This window comes from Anabrus simplex, chromosome 1, assembly GCF_040414725.1.
Source record: "Anabrus simplex isolate iqAnaSimp1 chromosome 1, ASM4041472v1, whole genome shotgun sequence".
NCBI lineage: Eukaryota > Metazoa > Arthropoda > Insecta > Orthoptera > Tettigoniidae > Anabrus > Anabrus simplex.
Window position 1 is genome coordinate 1,078,113,188 of NC_090265.1, and position 26,146 is coordinate 1,078,139,333.

General features: G+C 38.9%; 1 protein-coding gene across 1 annotated transcript in view; it reads left to right on the plus strand.

Moving 5' to 3' along the window:
- Positions 1–26,146, plus strand: part of LOC136858059 (probable E3 ubiquitin-protein ligase HERC1) — an 850,878-nt gene that overhangs the window by 22,508 nt on the left and 802,224 nt on the right. Inside the window, exon 3 of the mRNA XM_068225263.1 lies at positions 8,548–8,724. Coding sequence (XP_068081364.1) covers positions 8,548–8,724 — 177 coding nt within the window. The remainder of the gene's footprint in view (positions 1–8,547; positions 8,725–26,146) is intronic.

Below are 26,146 nucleotides of genomic sequence, written 5' to 3' on the forward strand. Positions count from 1 at the left end.
ATCTACCAACACAAAAAGATGTCAATTATGTCTTATTACTGAGGTGACAGAGGCTTTTAAATATAGCTGTCCTAATAATCAGACGTTATGCACAGGGTGTCCTCTTGTCTCAAATATTTGTATTCCCATACTAGTTTCATTGTGAGTGAAATATTGGAAGTTTTGTAGGAAGAACCAACATTTGGAGAGGAGCAGCAGGTCAAACCTCCTGATGATGGATTTGAAACAGATTATGATAATGACAGATGAGTATGAGCGTAATCTAAATTACCTTGGTACCTTCTAAGTAAATGTGAAGGGCAAATTGCTTCAACAGATTGTGAAAAAGGGAAGGATAGGTACTGCGGAAGTCAACATATTAGTGAAAGATCTACAGATAAAACTGAAAAACCAGAAAAACTGAGCAAAAGGAAGCTGTCATAGGAAAATAAAGAGAGTCGTACATAAGATTGGGCCAGTACCTCTGTTGTCGATATCCCGGATAGAAAATTCAAAAGTAGGTATTAGTAGGTCCAATTATAACACAATTAACAACCCCAAGGTGGACAAGATCGGACCACATCACAATCTACATCTCATTTAGGGACTGTGTTCCTGTCCACCCCCACCTCATCAGATGATGATCAAAAAAGTGAAATTCCGCTAAATTTTTTTCTCTGCCAATGGCTATAGGATACCTTTCTAAGTGTCTACAGCAATATAAAATGAAAGGGTGCAAGATTTTTGAACATGGTGAAAGTGTAGTCCTGCCTCTCATTAGTTAGCCATACACGGAAAGGCATTGTGACAGGCGAGGCCTGTTGTGACACGTACTGACAGGCCAATAACGGATCATTTATATTGGTATTAGGCTAGGACTGCTCGTTAGTGAGCGAGGCTAGTTTGAGGCGTTATCTGCTACAGGCGAGACCTGTTGTCAGCACCTCAACAGAAAGACCTCGCCTCACAGATCAAGCCTTTTGTAAGGAAAGCAAGTGGACAAATGCACTGCTGGAGAAATTTATTGAAATGTTTGAATTGCAATTCCTGTTGTAAATTTCAAATTTTCAGAAGACTGCCCGGTAACTAAAATTCTCAGTGTCGCAATCACACATTCCTCAGGTGGTATGCTTTGTCGCATTACAGTATTCTCTTTCTTCAGCTTAGAAGCTACAATACCTACAATAAATACACTATCAACAAATCATTATGTATATGTGTTACAAATCAAACATTTAACGTAATAACGAGAAAAATCCATACATGCTTACCTAACAGCATATCATAATCGCTCTGGTCCATTCGCAAATAATTCTTATAATCGTCCGGTTCATTTTCTCTCAGGTGTTGTATGAGGCACATGTGACTAAAGCTGCCTTGCTCTCTTATCCATTATTTCATCCACTTCGATTAAATTTTCTTTTTGCATGATTTAGCTAACATACAGCGAAATGCACATTCCAACAAACGCAACAGCAAATTTTTCTTTTCCTCTGGACACTATCTGCTTCGATGTCCATCGCACAGTTCTAAGTACGGCAGATCCGATCGGCAAGGATTTCAAACTAGTTTGCAAGGCCAGTGGATGAGGCTTGGCCTGCCGAGAAGTCATGGATCATTCAATTAACGGGAGGGTCTGGACTGTTGACAGATTATGTTGCACAGCACGACAGGCTTGGCATCACTGTTGGTGGCGAGCAGCTGGCCTGGTCTCTGAAGGTCACGCCTTACAAGTGGCCCGTCGGATCTGGCCTGCTAAAAAAATCTTTCCGTGTATGGCCAGCTATTGATGCAGGTGGAACTGAATCAAACGGAGGCACACAATATTAATTGACAGCTACTTTTTATCCCTGAAATTGCTAAGACGTGTGATTTCAAAGGGAGTAAGTGCAACAGCGACATTTCAAGAAAACCAGAGAAAGGCGGACAGGAAAAAGAATAATGGGGATCATATGATTACAGGATTCGTGGTGGAGTGTTGCTGGGAGTTGTTGTGGTTATTTATTGCTGGTTATTTATTTATTTAGCTTATGGCAAATTATGCAATATATAGGTATAAAATAAAGTGACAGTTTGGGTTGTAACAATCTAAAAAGGAAAACAATCAACTGGACACCTGAAATATTCAAAGTTTTGTATCTAAATTGTCCAGCCACTCTATAGCCTTTCTAGAGGCTTGAGCAAAGTCTTCCAGCGAACCCAAGTATGCCGTGTTACAACATTCGGTAACAATATGCCGGATACTCTGTTTTTCTGCACCACAGTCACAGTTAGGTGAAGTTCTCATGCCCCACTTATACAGCAGCGAGCCATATCTCCCATGCCTGGTCCGTATCCTGTCAAGGGCAACCCGTGTTTTACGTGGCAGGTCAAAACCTGCTGGTGGATGTTGGGTATTAAACGGAGACTGCCACTCCTTTGGAGCGACATTGTTCCATTCCTGCCTCCATTCTACTGAAGCATTAAACCCTCTGTTGATCAGTTCTTTCACCTTGAGCATAGGCGGGGAACATGATTTCAAACGGCCAAATCAATGAAGCCTGTCTTCATGCATGGGAAGACCTATGTTCGCTGATATTTTTGTGAACTCACGGATAAGATTATTAAATCTCCTTATTCTTGGAGGTTCAATATGGCTTGATACGGGTAACCAGAAAAGAGGAGTGGAATTTACTGTATCATTAATGATGCGCATTGTCTGAATCAGAACTGTGTCGATCTGCATAACATGTGGACTGTTCAACCATACAGATGGACAGTACTCTGCTGTTGAGTAGACTAAACCCATTTCTGATGATCAAAAAGTGGACACAGTAGCTCCCAACGTTGAACCCGCAAGTTTCTGGATGACGTTATTCCTTGCCCTCAGTTTAGCAGACCTCTTAGTCAAGTGTGTCCTGAAGGACGATGTTCGGTCCGAAGTAACTCCAAGAGACTTCGAGTTGAGGTTGTGTGATAGAGGCACACAATTGAGTGAGACGTTCAAGGTAACATTGGCTTGTCTGTTGTTGAGGTGGAAGAAGCAGGTTTCTGTTTTGCTGATGCTTGGTATCGGACACCACTTTTGGAAGTATCCACACAAATTATTAAGGTCTGCATTTAGGGTTTCTTCTATGACATTCACAGTGGACTGTTGAGTAATAATAGCAAGGTTATCAGCATAAGCAAATTGATGGGAGGTAGTAGAAGGGATATCTGCAATATACAGGTTGAATAACAAAGGGGAAAGCACAGATCCTTGAGGCAGCCCTTTATTGAACACTTTAAGTTTTCTACGCTTATTATCCATCACAACCTGGATCACCCTGTTCAATAGCATGTTGTTTATGTCCTCCGGGATTGCTTTACAGCCTGTAAGTTTGATGAACTTGTACATTAAACCTTCTCTCCATACCGTATCATATGCAACTGTGAGGTCTATAAGCACAGCTCCACTCTTCAGTTTCCTTTTAAAACCTGCATGTTCGACTGGAAGGATGCTTAAAATTTGAGGGCTAATCCTGTTATATGTAAACCTCTCCATGAGTTTATAGCAAACACTCATTAAAGCAATTGGACAATAGTTTTTAGGACAACCTGCTGCTTTCCCTGGTTTTAGTCTGGCAATGATCTTAGTCCATTTGAACTCCAGCAGAAGCTTTCCAGTGTGCAAGATATTTGTGAAAAACTGCGACAACCATTTCCTTACATTCTTACCACAGTGTGTGAGGAATTCAGGATGGATACCATCAAAATCAGGAGTTTTTCGGTTCTTCTTTTTCTTTCAAGGCTGCCACTAGTTCCTCCTCAGTAAAAGGGTCAGAGATGTCTGATGAAGTACCACACTGTCTTTTCTCAAGGGTTAGTCGTTGTTTTAATAACCTTTTATGATCTTTGTCAGGTTTGATTTTTGACAAACTAGCATTGAGACTCGTCTTCAAGGAGAAAAAGCTGAGACCCTTCCATCAGGTCATGTCATATTACGTAATAATGGGAATACTTCTACACATGGGGTTGCTATTCTTGTCAATAAAAACATCAATGAATTCATACACAAGATATGTGTCTCTTTCAGACTGATATATATAGTCCTCAAATTGAATAGTAAATTCTCCATACAAGTCATAAACATCTATGCTCCAACCAGTACTTCTGATGAAGAGGAAGTGGAACAGCTGTACAAAGATATCACCAAAACGAAAAATTCAGAAAAGACACAACTCTGTATCATCATTGGAGACTTCAATGCTTAAGTGGGTCAAAAGAAAATCGGAGACCCAGAGAACATTGGTACATACAGACTAGGCAATTGAAACAAAAGAGGTGAAAGATTGCTAGAATATCTCATAGCCAAAAATCTCTATTACATGAATACCTTCTTTAAAAAGCCCATCCAACAAAAATGGACATGTTTGAGCGACCTTCACATTTGACCTCAAACTTGAACGGTTCAAAATGACAAGGGGGCACATTTTCCCAAGAGTAGAGGACTTAGAAAAACTTCAATCATCATTTCAACAAGCTCTTACTGAAAAACTTAACCCAATAGAAGATTTGAAATACTTGGATGTGAACGAACTCAGTGAGAAAATTACAGTCACTATTCAAAATGCAGCAAAGAAGATCCCATTGAACAAAACTAATAAGAGAAACTGACTTTCACTTGATACCATACAGCTCATTAAGGACAGGAAGACAATGGATAGGGATATATCAGAATACAAAAATCTAAACAAGACCATTCACAAGGAAATGAGAATAGATATATGGAAATTTAATAATATCATGATCATGCAGACAATTGAAGAAAATAAAAACATGAGGATTTTAAAGAACAGCGTGTCTACAGGAAGTCCAAAAATTACAAAACTTAAGAACCAGAATGGAGAAATAGTCAGAGATAGACAAAACATTACTGAAGTTATTAGAGATTTCTACTACAAGCTGTATACATAACCATTAATAAACCACCCAGTGATGAACAACTAGCCCAGAATTATATACATGAAGTAACACTGAAAGTAACCACTGCTGAGATTGAAAATGCACTTAAACAACTAAGGAATAAAATATCCTCTGGGGAGGATAAAATAACAAATGCAATGTTGAAATTAGGTGGAAGAGATCTGCTAGAAGCCGTGAGAATACTCCTCAACAAGTGCATTAACTCTGGAAGAATACCAGAAAATTGGAAAAATGATGAAGTGATACTACTCATTAAGAAAGGTGATAAGGAAAATTTAGAGAACTATCGTCCTGTAAGTTTGTTATCACACCTTTACAAGCTCCTGACTAAAATTGTAACCAGCCGCCCCACAAGAGAACTGGATTATTATCAACCTGCCGAGCAAGCAGGATTTCGTAAAGGTTTCTCAACTGTTGAACGTGTCCAGACTATTTGCCTTCTTCTTGAAACAAACACTGAGTACAACATCAAGATTCATCTGGCCTTCATTGATTATAAAAAGGCTTTTGACTCAGTGGAGATTTGGGCAGTCATGAAGGCACTTCAAAATGCCATGATAAACTCAAGGTATAAAAAGCTCATGGAAAACATTTATGATCAAGCAACAATGGTAGTTAGAGTGAATGAAGACCTCATCAACAATAAAATCCCAGTTGGCAGAGGAGTTTGCCAAGGTGACACAATCTCCAATGCTGTTTACCCTTGCCTTGGAAGATGTATTCAAAACCCTTCATTGGGATAATAAAGGAATAAAAATCAGTGGATTATATTTGAACTACCTGTGTTTTGCCATGACATTGTGCTCATAAGTGAAAATCTAGAAGAGCTAGAAAACATGATCCAAGAAATAAAAACTGCCTCTGCTAAGATTGGTTTGGAAATGAACATTGGTAAAATGAAAATACTAAGCCCAGACAGTCAACAACTTAAAATCGGAAACCAATATATAGAAGCTGTCGATGAGTACATCCATCTTGGACACAAGATAAAACTTGGAGAAGACAACCAACATGCAGAAATTCCTCGCAGAATAGGTATGAGTTGGATAGCATTCCAAAAACTAATATTCATTCTGACAAACAAGGATGTTCCAATTAACTTGAAGGCGAAGGTTTAGAATACGTACGTGCTGCCGGTTACAACTTATGGTCTAGAAACGATGACTCTGACTAAGGCAAGTGCTTGCAAGCTTCAGCGAACACAACGAGCCATGGAGCAGATAAGATACGTTCAGAGGACATCAGGAGAACAAATGTAACCGACATCCTGGAGAGAGTAGCATTACTAAAATAGCAATGGGTAGGACACATAGCTCGACAAGACTACAACAGGTCAACCTCTAGGAATGTTCACTGGAGACCATGGGAACACAAGGGGCATTGGAAGACCCCAGAAAAGATGGCTCGATGACATAAAGCGGTTGGCTGGAACATGCTGGTTCCAAGTGGCACAAGACCGAAGGCAATGGAAGCATACAGAAGAGGCCTACATCCGGCAGTGAATTGAAATAGGCTAGAAAAGAAGAAGAAGCAGCAATGCAGCTGGCAACTTGATTGGGTGTCACTACTGTTTTAGGTTGAGGTGTATGAGGCACTCCCAACTTCTTTAACAGGCTCCAAGCCTTTCTGCTGGAATGCTTGAAGTTTACAGTCGTTATGTTTTCTGTCCACTTACAACATCTGGCCTCATTTAAGTTATGAAGAGAGTCATCAGCAACATCAGTTCCTCCAGTCTCCTGAAAGTCATTGTAAAGTTTTCTGCATAATGTATTCCATCCAGGTATATATTCTTTTCTCACTCCCCTGGGAATGTGTTTCTTTGCAGTACCTAATACAGCTTTAACAAATCTACTGTAGTTATTGACAATAGGTGGAATCCATCTTATATTACTGTCAAGGTCAGCAGAAACTTATCCCAATTGGCTTTATAAAATTTCCAACGTGGCAGTGGGGATGATCTAATAATAGGTATCTGAAGGCCTACTTCTACGAGAACAGGACAATGTTGACTTTGTGAGAAATTTGTGAGCACTTATGGATCACAGGTAAACTAACGCCCTGATGGTAACTTGAAACAAAACATAGGTCAGGATTGGTATCTGAGTTCCATCTCGCTGACCTGAACGTGCTTCGCTCATTTGGGTTGAAGATTAGGGAAACATTATTGATGTCTGACCAATCCGCAAGCTTTTCTCCATACATATCATTAGTTGAATATTTCCACTGAGTATGATGACTATTAAAGTCACCCACATAAACTACAGGATGTGAAAAGGTTGGGAGAACAGTATCAGGCCATAGTACATCTGGGGGTTTGCATGTGTTCACTACAGTCAAATTATTAATTTCTATCACGATGTTAAAAATGCAGTTTTCATAATTTGGTGAGTTAGGTGAGCATTGGTGATGGAGTCACGAATATAAGTTGCAGTACCATAGGATTGGTGAAAAATAGCTCCCAGTAATCTATAGCCAGGGATGCGTCCTCGTGAATGTAACTGTGATTCATCAGATGTGTGAGTTTCTTGAACACAAACTAGATCAGTGCCATTATCCAATGACATTTTGGATAGGTAGACACTCTTGGATTTGCTTATGCCTTCTGTTGATTTGAAGGATTCTTAAGGCAGGGCCGAGAGTCCTTGTTTATTGGCTCTGAAAAGAGCTGGTATTAGATGTTATTTTTGTGTACCATTGACCAGGAGATCTTTAAAGATAGTGTGGTTGCCAAGTGCTGACTTTCAGTTCAGTAATGGAAATTTAATTCCAGCTACCTTAGCAGGGGCACTGCGGGCAGAAATCAGCTTCACCCCTTGTGTTGCTGGTGTGCTGGGATGACAACTGTGTGTCACTGCTGATACGGACTACCAACAGATGGAGATAAGTGGTGCAGCGTAAAAAATTCAAAGTGTCTGTACCGCATTGAAAGTTGTTCAGTGATAAAGATGTTGATTCCCATAGGGAACCTGAAATATTTGTTTGGACTTCACCCGAAGTGCTTCTGTGGATGTCATAATCAGTAAATGCGTAAACGTAAATGGAGTAGCATATACAGTATTGTGATAGGTCTGTAGTGGAAATTGTAGGTCCACTTTACAGTGTAAATTGGATAAGGTAACACTGCCTAGCTGAGGAACTAGTGTTGTTGTACTGACCCAAATGCATAGTGTCCGACATATTGGACGACCTGTGTAAATAAAACTATCACATGTATGAACGTTCTAATTGTGGAAACACAAAAAAATAACTTTATGCACTAATGGGTTAAGGCCACGTTTGATTCCTTCCCACTCCTAGCACTTTCCTGTCCCACAGTTATCATAAGACATATTTGTGATGGTGTGACGTAAAGCAATTTATAAACAAGATTCGTCTCAGTAGCCTATATAATTATAAATTACACCTACAGCACTTGTATGTAATTTCAAACTTGTAATGTTTCCTTATTTTTCCTTTTATGTGGTGTTTTAGTAATTTCAGGCTTTGTTTAGCCAGGGATGTGAAAATGTGTGTTATATGTTACATGTCAATAATACAAGACATTTGGCTGTGCTGTATACTTATGAGTATACTGAGGATATATGATGTGGAAGGATTGATTGAATAATTTTTTTACTGTTTTAGGGACTGTTAACTTATGCAATGAGGTTCTAGCTACAGCAGCAGAGGTTGTGCGTAATCTCCCTCCTCTGTCTCTGGCTAATGAGAGTCAGATCACAGCACTTGGATCTCAAGGTCTACAGGAAGTCACGAAGTTCTTGTGCCAGGCATCATTACCCACATCTGGTGCAGACAGTACTGGTAAGTAGAGTTCTGTCATGTTCAGGGTTACAGTGAATGTCGTCAGCAGCAGTTGCTCGCTTCCAAATTTACAGATTTCCTGGCTAATAGCTCACTTCAATTCACAGCAGTTGTGTTTAAACTTTTGGTGACTGTACAAGCCAGTTCTTGCATAGAACATATGTCTACACATAGCGCACTAAGGGACGGAGGAGATCTTGGCTGGATTTGGTGAAGTTTGCGTTTCTGTTGTTTAATATCTTAACGTCTGCGGTGTTCTTGTTCGAAGTGTTGAACTGAGGCACAGACACTTTACCGCCAAATGGCAAGCGTTTCCTAGGTTTGTGGGTTTATTTGTGCCATCTTTAAGGTTTGTTTCCGTTGGTCTTTGAAACGTCTCAGGGGGTCACCCCATGATCTCTCAGCACATACTTGCTCGAGAACAACATTGGGAATGTAGTTTTCCCACTTGATGTTCACGATGGAGCGTAGTTTTTGCTGGTGAAAGCGCTCCAGCTTTTTGATGTCACGGTGGTATAAGGTCCACATTTCACAGCCATAAAGAAGTGTAGAGATGACTACGGCCTGGTACACCATTATAAGGTTTTTATTCCTGAAGACTCTGTGTGATAGTTGGTCAAAGGCCACATGGACAGCACGAAACCTGTTTTCCACATCCTGTTCTGAAGTACAGCTCTTTGACAAGATACTCCCCAAGTGAAGTGGTTTACTTGTTCTAGTTTGGTATTTTGAGATGGTAATGTTAAATTTCTGGGATGTTAGTTCCTGATGCAGGCTGCGCAAGTACCTTGGTTTTTTGGCATTGACGGTGAGCCCAGAAAGGTCATATGCATCTTTGAAACTGTTGACTGACTTTTGCAGTTCCTCAGGTGTAAGAGCTGGTGATGCGGTATCATCAGCATACTGCATTTCAGTTACTTTAGTAACACTGGTATGTCTTCGCGAGTGAAGTCTAGCCAAGTTGAAGAGGCCACCAACAAAGCGGTATCTCTACGCCGGGTTTGTCTGTTGTTTCATAAACATGGCCGCCAGATACAAGGCAAACAGAGTTGGAGCAAGTATGCAACCCTGCTTTAATCCATGTGTGATTGGAAATGGTTCGGAGAAGTTGTTTTGATGGAGAATCTGTCCAGTCATACCATCATGAAGTGCTTGCACCAGGCCTACAAAATGCTCAGGACAGCCAAAGTGTCTCAGAACTGCCCACATAGTAGGTCTTGGAACATTATTGAAGGCCTTTTCCAGTAATACCAATATAATGGTCCGTTATTGAAACCACATTGAGACTCTGGTAGAGTCCTCTTGGAGATGACTTGCAGGCGGCTAAGCAGGATCCTTGCGAGAAGTTTACCTACAGTGGATAACAGAAATGCCACGATAGTTGTTACATATACTACGGTCCCCTTTCTGTTGTAGTAATATTATAGTCTAGTCAGAAATATATTCATATTAGACTGCGGGATTTGGTTTGATTTGCAAGTTAATTTTTTTATTTTTTAAAAAATTTATATTTCAAGGTTTTGATATATGCAAATTGTAGGCTGTATTGTGTTTGAGAAATAATACATATTGCATTACACTCACTGATGATGATGATGATTATAAGTAATACTAATTGAATTGGGAATTGATGAAACTAACTCTAACCAACACAATATCAAAAATTAAATTTCTGTGAGAAATTTCTGAATGGTTCGAAATCAGATCCTGTGTCCGACAAGTAGATAGGTTATCCTCACTACTATTCAGTCTAGTTTTGGAAAGCAAGTTTTTTTTGTAAATGGAAACAAAATGGATAGATATTGGCAGACTTCTTAAACAGAAATTCCACCTTGATTACGGTACTTAACTTTTGCAGATGACCTTGCAATCTTTTCCAAAAACATACAAGAAGCAATCCAGTTCATAGAAAAACTTCATGAAATAGGAGCCACACAGGACTCCAAGTTTCATTTGGTAAGATGCAGTATATAGAAGGAACTAAATCAAGATTCAACATCCAACTATTAATCTTCCAAGTAGATAAATTCAGGAATCAAGGCAAAATTATTTAACCAGTGGGTATAAGTCAGGAAGCAAACAAAGGAAGATCTGCAAAACTGCAAAGAGATACAACAACAGATTTATAGAAAAAAATGCAAAATTATGACACTATGACACAGTCATTAAACCATAGGCTCTTTATGCATCTGGAACCCTGATAACTGGTGGCAGGTCATAAATAAAAAAGTTCAAACAACATATATAGATCTTCATTATAGACCATAATGCTTTTCTCTCTGAGTCCATTTGGCCAGGAGATCAACGTCTGTTGATAGTTTGGCTGCCGATTTGTTGTTGCTCGCTTAGCAACACCTGGGGAACACGTGCAGGGCAATGTGGAGGTAAATCCTGCGGACGTGAGCAACGTTCATTCCCCTCTTCTATTCAATCTCTACATATCAGATATTCCTGAGACAAAATCAGTAAAATTCTCTTATGCAGACGACCTAGCCATTGCCATTCAACATCCAGATCTCAGCCATGCCGAGGCCATCGTGTCGTCTGACCTGGATACACTTAGCTCTTACTTCCGAAACTGGAGACTACAACCCAGTATGAATAAGACAGAATCTGCTTGCTTCCATCTCCACAACAAGTTGGCTAATACAAAACTCCAAGTACGCTTCAATGGCTCAGTGCTAAAGCACAATCCTAAACCAAAGTACCTCGGGGTAACGCTTGACCGAACCCTATCTTATAGAAAGCATCTTGTAAACCTCGGATCTAAGTTGAGATCACGTAATAATATTCTGTTTAAATTGTGTGGAACTTCATGGGGTGCTTCAGCGGACACATTACGACGTACTGCGCTTGGCCTCGTGTATTCTGCAGCTGAATACTGCTCTTCAGTATGGCTTAACAGTTGCCACGTAAAGAAAGTCGATGTACAACTTAACACCACCATGCGTATCATCTCTGGTACTCTGAAGCCTACTGCAACGCACTGGCTGCCAGTCCTGTCCCACATTGCTCCACCAAGCCTGCGACGTTCAAGAGCCCTTGTTCAAGAATATAATAAGATCATGTCCAATCCAACTCTACCTATCCATAGAGATGTTGCAGATCTCTGGAAACAAAGGATGAAATCCCGTAAGCCACCGATGAAAACAGCTAAGAATCTAAGGGATGCTGGTTTCAATTTAAAAGAGGAATGGAAAGAGCAATGGATTCGTACAGCTCCGGAGTGGCCAAGCCTCTTTAATCCAAACCACGCCCCAGCTGGTTTCAGCTTGCCAAGAAGAACGTGGGCATCACTAAACAGGTTCCGCACAAATTGTGGAAGATCTGCATTCTCCCTTCACCAGTGGGGCTTCAGGGACTCTCCAGCGTGTGATTGTGGTGCTTTAGTCCAGACCATGCATCATATAATGGACGAATGCCCTCTGCGTGCTTATGGTGGAGACCGAAAAGACTTTGCTGATGTCTCAGTATCCCTAGTGCAGTGGATAAACAATTTAGATATTCATGTGTAATTGTTCCCTACTTACCTTGTATTCTTTGCAGGTTTTTCTTTTGTATAATATTGTATATACTTGTCCATTCTGTAAATTCCATACGCTTAATAATAATTATGCTTTTCAGCAGTCAGTCTGCAAGCTTCTGTGAATTTACTAGATGCTGCCACAATCCTCCATTTGCAGCTAGTTCTGTGGCCTTGTTTAGTTCTATATCTAATAATAATAATGTTATTTTTTTTACGTCCCACTAACTACTTTTTAAGATCTTCGGAGACGCCGAGGTGCCAGAATTTAGTCCCGCAGGACTTCTTTTACGTGCCAGTAAATCTACCGACACGAGGCTATCGTATTTGAGCACCTTCAAATACCACCGGACTGAGCCAGGATCGAACCTGTCAAGTTGGGGTTAGAAGGCCAGCGCCTTAACCGTCTGAGCCACTCAGCCCTGCGGGTTCTATATCTCTTATCTTTAAATCATTAGAAACTGAGTCTAACCACTGTCTTCTTGGTCTCCCTCTACTTCTCTTACACTCCGTAACAGAGTTCATTATTCTCCCAGGTAACGTATCCTCCTCCCTTCACCTCACATGACTCCACCACTGAAGCCAGTTTATGCATACAGCTTCATTCATAGAGTTCATTCCTAACTTATCCTTTATCTCCTCATTCCGAGTACCCTCCTGCCATTGTTCCCACCGTTTACCAACAATCGTTCTCGCTACTTTCATGTTACTTCTAATGAGTAAGATATCCTGAGTCTGCCCAGCTTTCAATCCCGTACAGCAAATTTGGCCTGGAAACAGACCAATGTAAAGATAGTTTCGTCCAAGAGCTGACTTCCTTCCTACAAAATACTGTTGATTGCAGCTGCATGCTCACTCCATTAGCTTTACTGTACCTGGATTCAATCTTACTTACTATACTACCATCCTGGGAGAAAACACATCCTAAATACTAGAAATTATCTACCTTTCACCACTTTGTATCCCCAATCTGTCATTCAGTTCTCTTAGATTTCTTACCTACTGGCATCAATTTAGTCTTGGAAAGGCTTATTTTCGTACGTTACTCATTGCACTCAACTTGTAAGTTCTAGAATTTAAGTTCTTAAGTATTAAACAGAGATGAACATAAATATTATTTCTAAATATTTGAGTGTGACTTAATAGAATCTGATGATGTTCTGTTAAAAACGAAACATGTCATTCTTTGTTTAGTACCAATGATTTTTATCCCTTGTTTAATAACGTGTTTTTTTTACTGGTATGTTGTAGTATAATATTTATATTTAACTTGTGCATTCGACAAACTGAAGAGCTTTTAAGTTACATTTAAGGATATAACCTGGAGGGGTGAGTGATGGCAGTAAATAATTTCTATTCCTTCACATTATGACTGCTATTAAGAGATACAGTATGTGAATAAATAAATTATTATTATAATAATATTAATTTTTTTTCATGAAGAATGTGAAAAATCTTCAATAAGACTCATGCAAGGGTCCGCACTTCAAAGTGTGTAGTACTCTTCCTCACTAAAAACCACACACCCTTCTCTCACGACGTATGTCTCCGACCCGGAAGCGCTCTTGCATTACTTCAGGATGGTGTCGTGCATGAAGCCTCTTATGCTTCTTTGTCTTCTTCTTCTTTTTTCATTTTTCCTTTATTCTAGCTCATAGGCATCTAGATCTCTCTTCTTTTGAAGCTGTATAGTTTCCACATACACTGCTACTTGATCTAAAGATTCCTGATTTTTCAGCATAACATGTACATTGTTATATGGTGTCAGATCTCCCTGCTTAGCTTCCAAACTTCTTCGTTGTGATAACCTATGATCACATACCAAAAAAGTATGGAGTATATCATCAATTTCACCACAGTAAATACTCATTGGGCTGCTCACTCGCCCTATTCTATGAAGGAAACTTCAAAAGTATCCATGTCCTGTCAAGAATTGTGTAAAGTAATAATTTATTTCGCCATGATTTCTGTCGACCCATTCAACCAAGGATGGTATCAGCTGTTTGGTCCATTTCCCTCGTAAATCACCTATCCAGCTCTGTTGCCACTGCTCCATTCTGTGACTAATATCTAGCTTCTTTGCCCATTTCCTTCCCAGTTCTCTTGATTACGCCAAATCTTCTGTCGTTCTAAAGCTAATAAATCAATAGGAGCTACTGCTGCTACTGTGAGAACTGCAGGTTCGGACACCACATGATATGCACATGTATTTTCAAGACATTAGAATATTAGAAGATGTTTTAGACTCCCGTGTTACTAACAGCAATACAGTACTTGAATTTCTCAACTCCATTGATCCATATATAAAATTCACCATAAAGTCAGAAAACAATAATACCCTTAATTACCTGGACTTAACCATTATGTGCAACTGCAACAACACTTTATCCTTTAATATATATATACAGGAAACCCACCCACACCATCAATACTATCTAACAAACTTCTATGCACTCAGACGTACATAAGAAAGCAGCTTAGAATAGCATGGTACTCAGAGCATTAACAGTTCCTTTATCTCGCAAGAATTATAAAAAATAAATTAATACTATTTACAATATTGCAGAACACAATGGTTTCAGTAGAACCTTCATCACCAGAATCATCAATAGATATAAGAGCAGACCCAAGACTACCCTAGAAAAAGATTCTGCTCCTAAAGAGAAGCTTTCCATTTTCAGTTTCAATAATAGTAGCATTTACCAAATTTCTAATATCTTTAAAAAACACAACATTAAAATAGCATTTAGAACCAACTCCAAACTCATTTTCAATCCACACACTGTCAACGATAACAGTAATAACTTTAATAATAGATATTTGAACTCCAGAGTGTACAAATTAGAATGCCAGTCCTGTAATTCCAGCTATGTTGGTCAAACAGGCCGCAATTTTGTCATAAGAAACGCCGAACATTGCAACGCTCTCAAATATAATCGTTTTTCAGCTATGAGTGAACATCATAGAGAATCCAGTCATGAATACACATCAATAGATAAAGATCTTAAGATCTTGCATTATGAGCAAGAAGGCACCTTGCTCAACGTTCTCAAGAGCATCCACATCAATTTAGATCTCATAATATAAATGAAATCAACGAAAAAAGAACATTCTACTGGAAACATTTATTCCATATATTTGTCAGAACTTCTATAATAAAAATAAACCCCGCCTCCATCTCTCCAACTCATCACCACTCCTCCCTCTCCCCAACAGCCCTGCAACCCCACACCTTTCACTCCTCCCATCCTAGCAAACACAGCTGAGCCAACAATAGACATGATCGTAAGAACGGGACCGTTAACTTAGAGAAGGTTAGGCCGTTTCGAGAGGACAACCTTTCTTCACACTTATTCATTTTTTTTACTTATCAGCCCAAGTTTCTCATACAACCTCAATTTTTCCATTACAGATTGGAACTTCATTGATAGTATCCACTATGGTCACATACAGTTTACCATACATCTGTTATATTCTCTAACACAGTTCTCTGTCATCTTCAGCCATGATCCAGTTGGAAAACATATGCTCACATACACCCAATAATAAAGAGAACAATCTGGTATGTCTCAATTTAAAATCCATGCCTAAAACATTGATGAAGTCCGACAACACATCCAAAATTGGAACCAAATGATACATCAAAACTGCTGAGGCTTTACAAATTGCATGTGCATTTTACAAAAGAAAATTTTAATGCGTCCTCTTATTCAATACATAACATAAATCCATCCTTTGATGGAGTAATAAAAGTCAATCATGTTTCGACTTGTTTGAGCCAGATGTAGTGATCTATTGTTTAATTTGGTTTGATGTGAATGTCTGAAAAGAAAATATTTGAAGTAAATTATTGAGAAAAGAAGGGAAGCTAGAAGATTGAGATTAATATACATCTAGATGAGATTCGTTCCTATGTTCCTCGTAAATTGTGTGCACTTGGCACGGACACCAACCCAGATTGACTGTTAAGAGACAGCAGGAGTATAGCTTATGATGGCAGGGATTGAAGGCGGGCTGTGTGAGGAGGGGCAGTTAGATAGGGATGAACTGATTGGTGGACTTATCGCATCTTTTTTCTGTTTAATTTATTTCATTAATATTATGGTTAGGGTTAAAGTACTGTTCTAAATGAATGTAACGGTTCTCCCTTATGTTGAGCATGGTACCCTTCTTATCCACTTCCAATATGGTCAATTGATGTAAAATTATGTTTTAAGTCTGTCATGTCTTGTGCCATGGCAGAGAAACGATTGTTTCAGTGGTTTCAATTTTGGATGTGTTGTCGGACTTCATCAATGTTTTAGGCTTGGATTTTAAATTGAGACGTACCAGATATTTTTCTTTATTATTGGGTGTATGTGAGCATATGTTTTCCAATTGGATCGTGGCTGAAGATGACCCAATGTATGTGGGGTCGAAACTAGTACCAGTTATATAGGACACTATATTAAGCTAATGGTATCAAATTGGTGGGCTCTTCTCTACCCTTTTGATAGCGATCAATTGTCGACATGGACCATAATGAAATTCATAACTTATGCTTTGAAAGCCAACCAGGCTTAGGTCTAAAAACTAAGATTGCCAAAATTGGAAAAGATATTAACTTTCTCAAACAATGCGTAATGAATAATCTAACTCGCAATTTTCTGAAATTTACTCTAAAAAAATACAGATCTACGAACCAGATAAATAAAATTCAACTTAAAACCAATAAAATATGGATCAATAACGAAGAAACATTTTTATACAGAAAGAAAACTAAAAGCTATATCAGACTCCCTTAAAAGTAGCCTTTCCAAACTCCAATGGGATTTCTTTCAAAACAATGGTCAACCAAAAACTTGAAATTATTCTGAAACATAAGTAACAAGTTTTAGATAATAAATTGCATAGACTGAAAAATACAGCCCACAACCAAGGACGTAGTGTCAAGAGTTCAACATTCAAACACAGACACCTTACATAATTTTCACCCACCTATCATTAACTTAACTAACGTAACACTGAATGAAGAAGAATCCAAAATGTTGAGTAGAAACCCAAAACACAACTGGCCAAATACATCCCATCTTAACGATGTCAACAGTAACAGAATCAGAATATTCAATTACCAGACTTCCTAGTGATCAACAAGGGGAGGTTAGGTTCGAAATTTTGAAGAAATTAAATAATATTATTAAACTACGTACTACCAATTCTCGAACAAATCAGGCCAGTACCATTAATTCTGTTTCGAAGCGCAAAAAGAAAATTGAAAACAACTTAATTGTAACAAAAGCCGACAAAGGCAACATAACCATCATCATGAGTAAAGAGGAATACATTAATAAAACAAACAACTTTTTTTCCTGACAAAACTTTTACTGTTATCTAAAAAGATCCTACAACTAAAATTCAGTAGAACTTAAAACAATTGCTTGAAGGTCTAACTTTTCTCTTAAATGACAAAGAAACCACTGAACTAATCAATATGAACCCAGGATCTCCAAAGCTAGAGCACGGCCTAAGAACCACAAAACTGACATCCCCATGAGACCTGTCATTAATTAAAGACCGAGCCCTTTATATAAAACCTCACAGTACATACAAAAGTTTTTAAGTTTTTAGATATAATATACAATAATTTTAGAAAGTATAGTAAATTATCCATATAAGAAATTCAGGAATTTATGTCCATTCTGAAATTGGTTCTAAATAACTACTACTTCAGTTTTAATAATGTTTTTTACCAAGAGAATTGTTTGGCCATGGGATCGCCAGCCTCAGGGATACATGCATACATACATTATCATTATAGACTGTTAAGCCTTTCAGCGTTCAGTCTGCAAGACACTATGAATATACTAAACGTCGCCATAATCCTCGATTTGCAACTAGTGTTGTGGCCTCATTTAGTTCTATGCCTCTTATCTTTAAATCTTTAGAAACTGAGTCTAACCATCATCGTCTTGGTCTACCTCTACTTCTCTTACCCTCCACAACAGACTCCATTATTCTCCTAGGTAACCTATCCTCCTCCATTCGCCTCACATGACCCTACCACCAAAGCCGGCTTATGCGTACAGCTTCATCCATCGAGTTCATTCCTAAATTAGCCTTTATCTCCTCGTTCCGAGTACCCTCCTGCCGTTGTTCCCACCTGCTTGTATCAGCAATCATTCTTGCTACTTTCATGTCTGTTACTTCTAACTTATGAATAAGATATCCTGAGTCCACCCAGCTTTCGCTCCCATAACGCAAAGTTGGTCTGAAAACAGACTGATGTAAAGATAGTTTCAGTTTCGTCTGGGAGCTGACTTCCTTCTTACAGAATACTGTTGATCGCAACTGCGAGCTCACTGCATTAGCTTTACAACACCTTGATTCAGTCTCACTTACTACATTACCATCCTGGAAAAACACACAATCTAAATACTTGAAAATATCGACCTGTTCTAGCTTTGTATCACCAATCTGACATTCAGTTGTGTTGAATTTCTTACCTACTGACATCAATTTAGTCTTCGAGAGTCTAATTTTCATACCATACTCATTGCACCTATTTTCAAGTTCCAAGATATTAGACTGCAGGCTTTCGCCATAATCTGCCATTAAGACCAAGTCGTCAGCATAGGCCAGACTGCTTACTTAATTTCCACCTAACTGAAACCCTCCCTGCCATTTTATACCTTTCAGCAGATGATCCATGTAAACTACGAACAGCAAAGGTGAAAGATTTCAGCCTTGTCTAGCTCCTGTAAGTACCCTGAACCAAGAACTCATTCTACCATCAATTCTTACAGAAGCCCAATTGTCAACATAAATGCCTTTGATTGATTTTAATAATCTACATTTAATTCCATAATCCCCCAGTATAGCGAACATCTTTTCCCTCGGTACCCTGTCATATGCTTTATCTAGATCTTCGAAACATACTCATTCCTCTTGTAGCATTTTTCAATTACCTGGCACGTACTGAAAATCTGATCCTAACAGCCTCTCTGTGGTCTGAAACCACACTGGTTTTCATTCAACTTCCTCTCAACGACTGATCCCTTCCAAAATGCCAGTGAATACTTCTGGTATACTAATCAATGAGGTACCTCGATAGTTGTTGCAATTCTTCCCGTTCCCTTGCTTATAGATAGGTGCAATTATTGCTTTTGTCCAATCTGAAGGTACCTTACCAACACTCCAAGCTAATCTTACTACTCTATGAAGCCATTTCAACCCTGCCTTCCCACTATACTTCACCATTTCAGGTCTAATTTCATGAATTCCTCCTGCTTTATGACAATGGAGTTTATTTACCTTCCTTTCCACTTCCTCAAGCGTAATTTCACCAACATTTTCCTCCTCGCCATGAGCTTGGCTGTTCTCAACACCACCAGGATGATTTCCTTTTACATTGAGAAGATGTTCAAAATATTCCCTCAACCTCTCCAGTGATTCCCTGGGATCTATTATGAGTTCACCTGAATTACTCAAAACACTGTTCATTTCCTTTTTCCCTCCCTTCCTAAGATTCTTTATTACTGTCCAGAAAGGTTTCCCTGCTGCTTGACCTAGTCTTTCCAGGTTATTACCAAAATCTTCCCACGACCTCTTTTTGGATTCAACAACTATTTGTTTCACTCTGTTTCTTTCATCTACGTACAAATCCCTGTCTGCCTCGGTCCTTGTTTGGAGCCATTTCTGATAAGTCTTCTTTTTAGTTTACAAGCTGCTCTCACTTCATCATTCCACCACGATGTTCGCCTTTTCCCATCTTTACTCACAGTTGTTTTTAGCCATTCCCTTGCAGTTTCCACTACAGCATCCCTGTATGCCACCCATTCACTTTCTATATCCTGAACCTGCTTACTGTCTACTGTTCAAAACTTCTCATTAACATATCCATGTACTTCAGTCTAATTTCCTCATCGTGGAGATTTTCTACCCTTATTCGTTTGCGGACAGATTTCACTTTCTCTACCCTAGGCCTAGAGATTCTTAGTTCACTACAGATCAGATAGTGGTCTGTATCATCGAAAAATCCCTGGAAAACTCGTACATTCCTAACAGATTTCCTGAATTCGAAGTCGGTTAAGATATAGTCTATTATGGATCTGGTACCCCTAGCCTCCCATGTGTAGCGATGAATAGCCTTATGCTTGAAGAATATATTCGTAACTGCTAAACCCATACTAGCACAGAAGTCCAGCAAACGCTTCCCATTCCCATTAGCTTCCATATCTTCCCCACAATTTACCAGTCACCCTATCGTATCCTTCAGTTCTATTCCCAACTCTCTCATTGAAATCGCCCATTAGCACTATTCTATCTGTGCTGTTGACCCTGACCACGATGTCACTCAAAGCTTCATAAAACTTGTCAACTTCATCCTCATCTGCACCCTCACATGGTGAATACACAGAGACAATTCTAGTCCTAATTCCTCCAAATGACAAATCTACCCACATCATTCGCTCATTTACGTGCCGAACAGAAACTATGTTGCGTGCAATGGTATTCCTGATAAAGAGCCCTACCGCATACTCTGCCCTTCCCTTTCTAACACCTGTCAAGTACACTTTATAATCTGCTATCTCTTCCTCGTTATCTCCCCTTATCCGAATATCACTTACTCCTAGCACATCCAGATGCATCCTCTTTGCTGACTCAGCCAGTTCTAATTTCTTTCTTCCATAAGCCCCATTAATATTGATAGCTCCCCATCGAATTCCATTTTGTTTGCCAAGTTGTTTCCAAAGAGTCCCTCACCTGTCAAATGGAATTGGGACTCCATTACTCCCATAGGTCCGAGGCTTGCTTAAAATGTTCTGACCGGGCGAGTTGGGCGTGTGCGTAGAGGTGCGCGGCTGTGAGCTTGCATCCGGGAGATAGTAGGTTCGAATCCCACTATCGGCAGCCCTGAAAATGGTTTTTTGTGGTTTCCCATTTTCACACCAGGCAAATGCTGGGGCTGTACCTTAATTAAGGCCACAGCCGCTTCCTTCCAACTCCTAGGCCTTTCCTATCCCATCGTCGCCATAAGACCTAATTGTGTCGGTGCGACGTAAAGCCCCTAGCAAAAAATAATATTAATAATAAATGTTCTGAGCTTGGTAAATTCATGAAGCAGGATGCTACCCTACTTGCACATAGTCCAAGTGAGGATCTCTCCTCTCACGGGTCATACCTAGGTGTTGTTTTAGACAGAAAACAACAACTCACTTCAATGCTCTGTCTACCAAAGCTAGCAAATTGCTGTGTCTTCACTATTGCTATCGGATTGACATGGGATCTTTATTCAGAACTATTAAAGACAATGTATCCTGAAGCAGTTGAACTGTTATTACTGTATGGTGCATCTGTTTATCATAATGTATTGAAAAGGAAGTGGGTTCAAGCCAAACTAGCCCAAATTCAAAGAGGTTTTGTACTCAGAATTATTCGTGCATACCGTACAATATCCACGGAAGCAGCCCTCTGTATTTAACTGCCATTGCCAAAGCTGAGCTCACATTAACAAAAAAAGGTGTTTTGTATCCTGATTGAATCTTAAGGGTTACTTCTGAGCTGCAAGCTAATGCATTAACAGCAGGTCAACAAAGTAAATTTGCCAATAATCTTGTGCAAGAAATGTGCAACACACAACATCATTACAATATTTATACGGATGGATTCCGGATTAGCAAAGAAAAAGATAGTTGGTTTGTAGGATGTGCTTTTGTAGTGCTACATAATAACAGGTGTATGCTGAAAAATTTAGACTATCTCCCTCATGTTCAGTCTTCCAGACAGAATTGTGCGCTATAAACAGGCAGTTATGTGGATTAAAAAACACAGTTGTGCTGCACAAATATTGAGTGATTCTCAGGCAGCTTTGAGAGCAATCCAAGAAAAATAGGACTTTCATCCAGTAGCTGTTAATATAAGATCACACACATTAGGCTACAGTAACCCTATCTGCATGAAATGGGTCCAAGGTCATGACGGAGTAGAAGGAAATGAGAGAGCTGATGAACTTGCCAAAGCAGCTACTACTTCTTCAGACGCCTTGTTGATATATGAAAAGTGCCCTATGTCTCATGTAAAAAAAGGAACTGAGATAGTATACACAAGATATGTGGAACAACCAATGGATCACCAGCACAAACGGCCGGCTAACAAGGGACTTTTCTTTCCAAATATTCAAGACAGACTACAAAGTAGGTTATTGCAACATGAACATATTATAACTCAGTTTCTCGTACTTCAAGAGGTTTAGAATCAATATTCGGAAAGCCCTACAGCTGTACCTGTGAAATGCTACAAACTGCTCCTCATCTTCTATTTGAATGTCCAGATTTTTGATAGGAGTAGATATTAATTATTAATGCATTTAGACATGCGTAATATAGAATACCAAGCACCTCTCACTATGATATTTCAGAGAAGATGCTGTTATAAAGTGTGTTAAATTTCTCCACCTCATTCTTAAGTCACCTCTATTTTAAATTCAATTGTCATGTATTAACATAGTCTCACTATCTATTGCCCTAATATACTACTTGTAAAATAGGGTGTGTAACGGGATATTCAATAATAATAATAATAATAATAGATCACTACTTCTAATGAAAAGGAATACTTATTCAAGTTATGAATGTTCCCCTTCAAGCTACATACTATTCAACAAGACATCATTTATAAAGCAAGTGGCTTTACTATAAAGATTGGGAATGCCAACTCCCAGATCAACTTGGGAATGTTTGGTTGCTGTAGGAGTGACGGCATAGTTCGGCTCCAGCCGCAGCAGTTTTGATGTGTCATTTGGTTTCAAGTTTGGATGTGTTGTCGGACTTCATCCATATTTTAGGCTTGGATTTTAAATTGAGACATACTAGATTGTTTTCTTTATTATTGGTTGTATGTGAGCATTATGTTTTCCAATTGGATCTTGGCTGAAGATGACCCAATGTATGTGGGGTTGAAACTAGTACTAATTATCGTATTTTCTTGTGTAATTAACGCACTTTCTTGATGAAAAAATACAGGCAAAAACCTTGGATGTGTAAATTATTCGAGCAATTCAGATATTTAAAATATTTACATTTAAAAGACACATAAATATAATCTACACGCGATTGATTCAACTCATTTGCGGTTAATCATCATTTGGCGTAAAATTCCGGCATGGGATTTTCCTGAAAAGTCAAATAGGGTACATCAGATAAGTTGGACACGTAGGTTTGAAGTACTGGTACTGACACTGGAAAATATTCTTCCCGTTATGAGCTGACAGTACGACCTGAAGTGAAATAAACATGTACTAATGAAAGAACAATTCACGTAAGTACATAATAATGACATAGTGGCAAAAAAAGGAAACTTTTTGTTATTGGCATTATGTCGCACCGACACAGATAGGTCTTATGGCAATGATGGGATAGGAAAGGCCTAGGAGTTGGAAGGAAGCAGCCGTGGCCTTAATTAAGGTACAGCCCCAGCATTTGCCTGGTGTGAAAATGGAAAACCATCTTCAGGGCTGAAAACAGAGAAGAGAAGAGGATCCTGAGAAATAATGACTTGAGACTTAAACTGAAGACCTATACACGCAAACAGTACAACATAACTGACGAACAGGCAGCCAGGTCAGAGAGAATGAAACATTTCTGGGAACAAAAGAAGAAACATCAACCAAATTTGTAACCAATATTCATAAGACTTGACATATATAATGCTCCAATGTGGGCGTAAAATAAATAATTTAAAAAATGAGTGCATGAGGGCGAAATGCTGGCAACCAGGGAAGAGTTAGCTGGAAAATTTATAATGTCCAATAACAGAACATTTATATTGGTATTCCAATTTCTTCAAACCATGCTGAATTTCCAACTTCAAATTCTTATGTTGAATTGTTAGGATACTTTTCAGCAAAGCACCGTCCTCTCCAAGAGCATCTATAAGAGATTTATTAAAATTTTCCCTATTATATTTTTACGTGGTTTTATTGAATTCGAGAAGAATTGCTCCAGCTGCAGTTTTCCGAATTGATCGAATGCCCATCCCACTATCTTCCGGCTTTACCTTACACCGTATACCTTTCAAACCATTCCTAGGTTTAATAAATACTGCTTCTGGACGACTTCTTGATACTCCATAATTTTGCTTCTCATACATTTTTATACTTTCAGTAACCTCTGTTACTCTTCAATCATATCCATCCTGTTTGGATAAAAAAATTTCAATCTTCTTCTTCCTCTTCTTCTTCTTCACTTCTCTCATAGTCTTCTTAGATATAGCCTGCGTCCATTCCTCCTCTCAGTATTTTTATTTGCCACTAACGATGCTCTGGGCAATTCGATCTTCTCTGTAATATGATGTAGATGTTGATTCCCATAGGGAATCTAGAATATTTTTCCCCGAATGAGTAAATTTATAATACCAATATAATGGTCCGTTATTGGACATTATAAATTTTCCAGCTAACTCATTCTTGGTTGCCTGCGTTTCGCCCTCGTGTGCTAAGTCCCACCTGACGAGCAACCAAGAATGAGTTAGCTGGAAAACTTCTCTGTAATAGTCAAATTCGTATACTGTATCTCCATAGATTTCTTTTCCGTGATGTTTTGTATGATGTTTCGGCATCAAGAGCTTCTTCCAATTTCTTCAAACCATACTGAATTTCCAACTTCAAATTCTTATGTAGAATAGTCAGGATACTTTTCAGCAAAGCCCTAGCAATCTCAAGCTGCTCTTCTTCCGTACACTGAAATTCCATTAACTCCTGACTGGTATCAACTGTCACATCCATTATGTCATTACTCTCACTATCTACTTCTGTTTCTGTTATGGCCACGCAATTCATATGTTTCCCTGCTTCAGCATCATCATATTCAACTCTGTTGTCACCGTTGCCAAACGTTTTCCTATACATTCGGGAAAATTCCACTGAATTGCACTGAATCGCTGTATCAGTTATCATGCCAACAAGGGATTCTAACTGGCCGTGACTTGTATCATTCAAAATTATAATTCTTGTCTATTATGTCGTATGGTCTTTGAACCAACCTTATAATCTATAAATTGACTCAACTTAATGAAGCACTTATCTTTATTTTTTTTATTGGGAAGCCAACAAAAGTAGTAATCACAAATATAAATCGAAAGTATGAATATTATAACATTAAACGTGCTCACTTTCTAATATGGAGTTCATGATAAATGAAATCTTAAAATAAACACACGTATATATTGACACGTCTTACCATCACATAGGCAATAATAATAATAATAATAATAATAATAATAATAATGTAGTTATATTTATTATTTGACAGACTGGAGAATTCAAAGTCACATTGTATCTCAGTTGCAAACTTCAGGTTCATAAGGTTCTGGCACAGGCCAGAGTAAAGTGTAGCTTCCACCGAAGTCCCAGTCAACATCCATGGCTGTGACAATATGGAAGTTGCTGGGGTATGGGTAGTGCTGAGTAATGACATTCAGCACATGACTAGTGCATCTGAGTGTTATGAAAGGTGCTGCTCATAGGGTCAGTCGTGCTGCAATAGTACTTCCTGACACAGTGAGGAAAGCAATGGCAAACTACCTCACTCTTCATCTTGCCTAGTACGCCTCATTTTGGTGCTGCCATTGGTTTTTGGGGTTTCCTTATAACCGCATAACCTTTGGTGGTGCTATTTGAGGATCCAACCAGCCTCCTGGCTGATGACCTAACAGACAGACAAGGTTAAATATTTGAAATATCCTGCAAAAATTTGTCAGGTTTTGATTTACTTTAAGCTGACAGGCTATAATATTGAAATTGACATGCTTTCAGGATTTCATGCTATGTTCACAGAGTGTTCTTACGATTATTGCTGTAAGGAACAAAACGACACAATTATCAGTTCCATGGACTGCAGTAGTTACAGCTGTTTGCTCTATTAT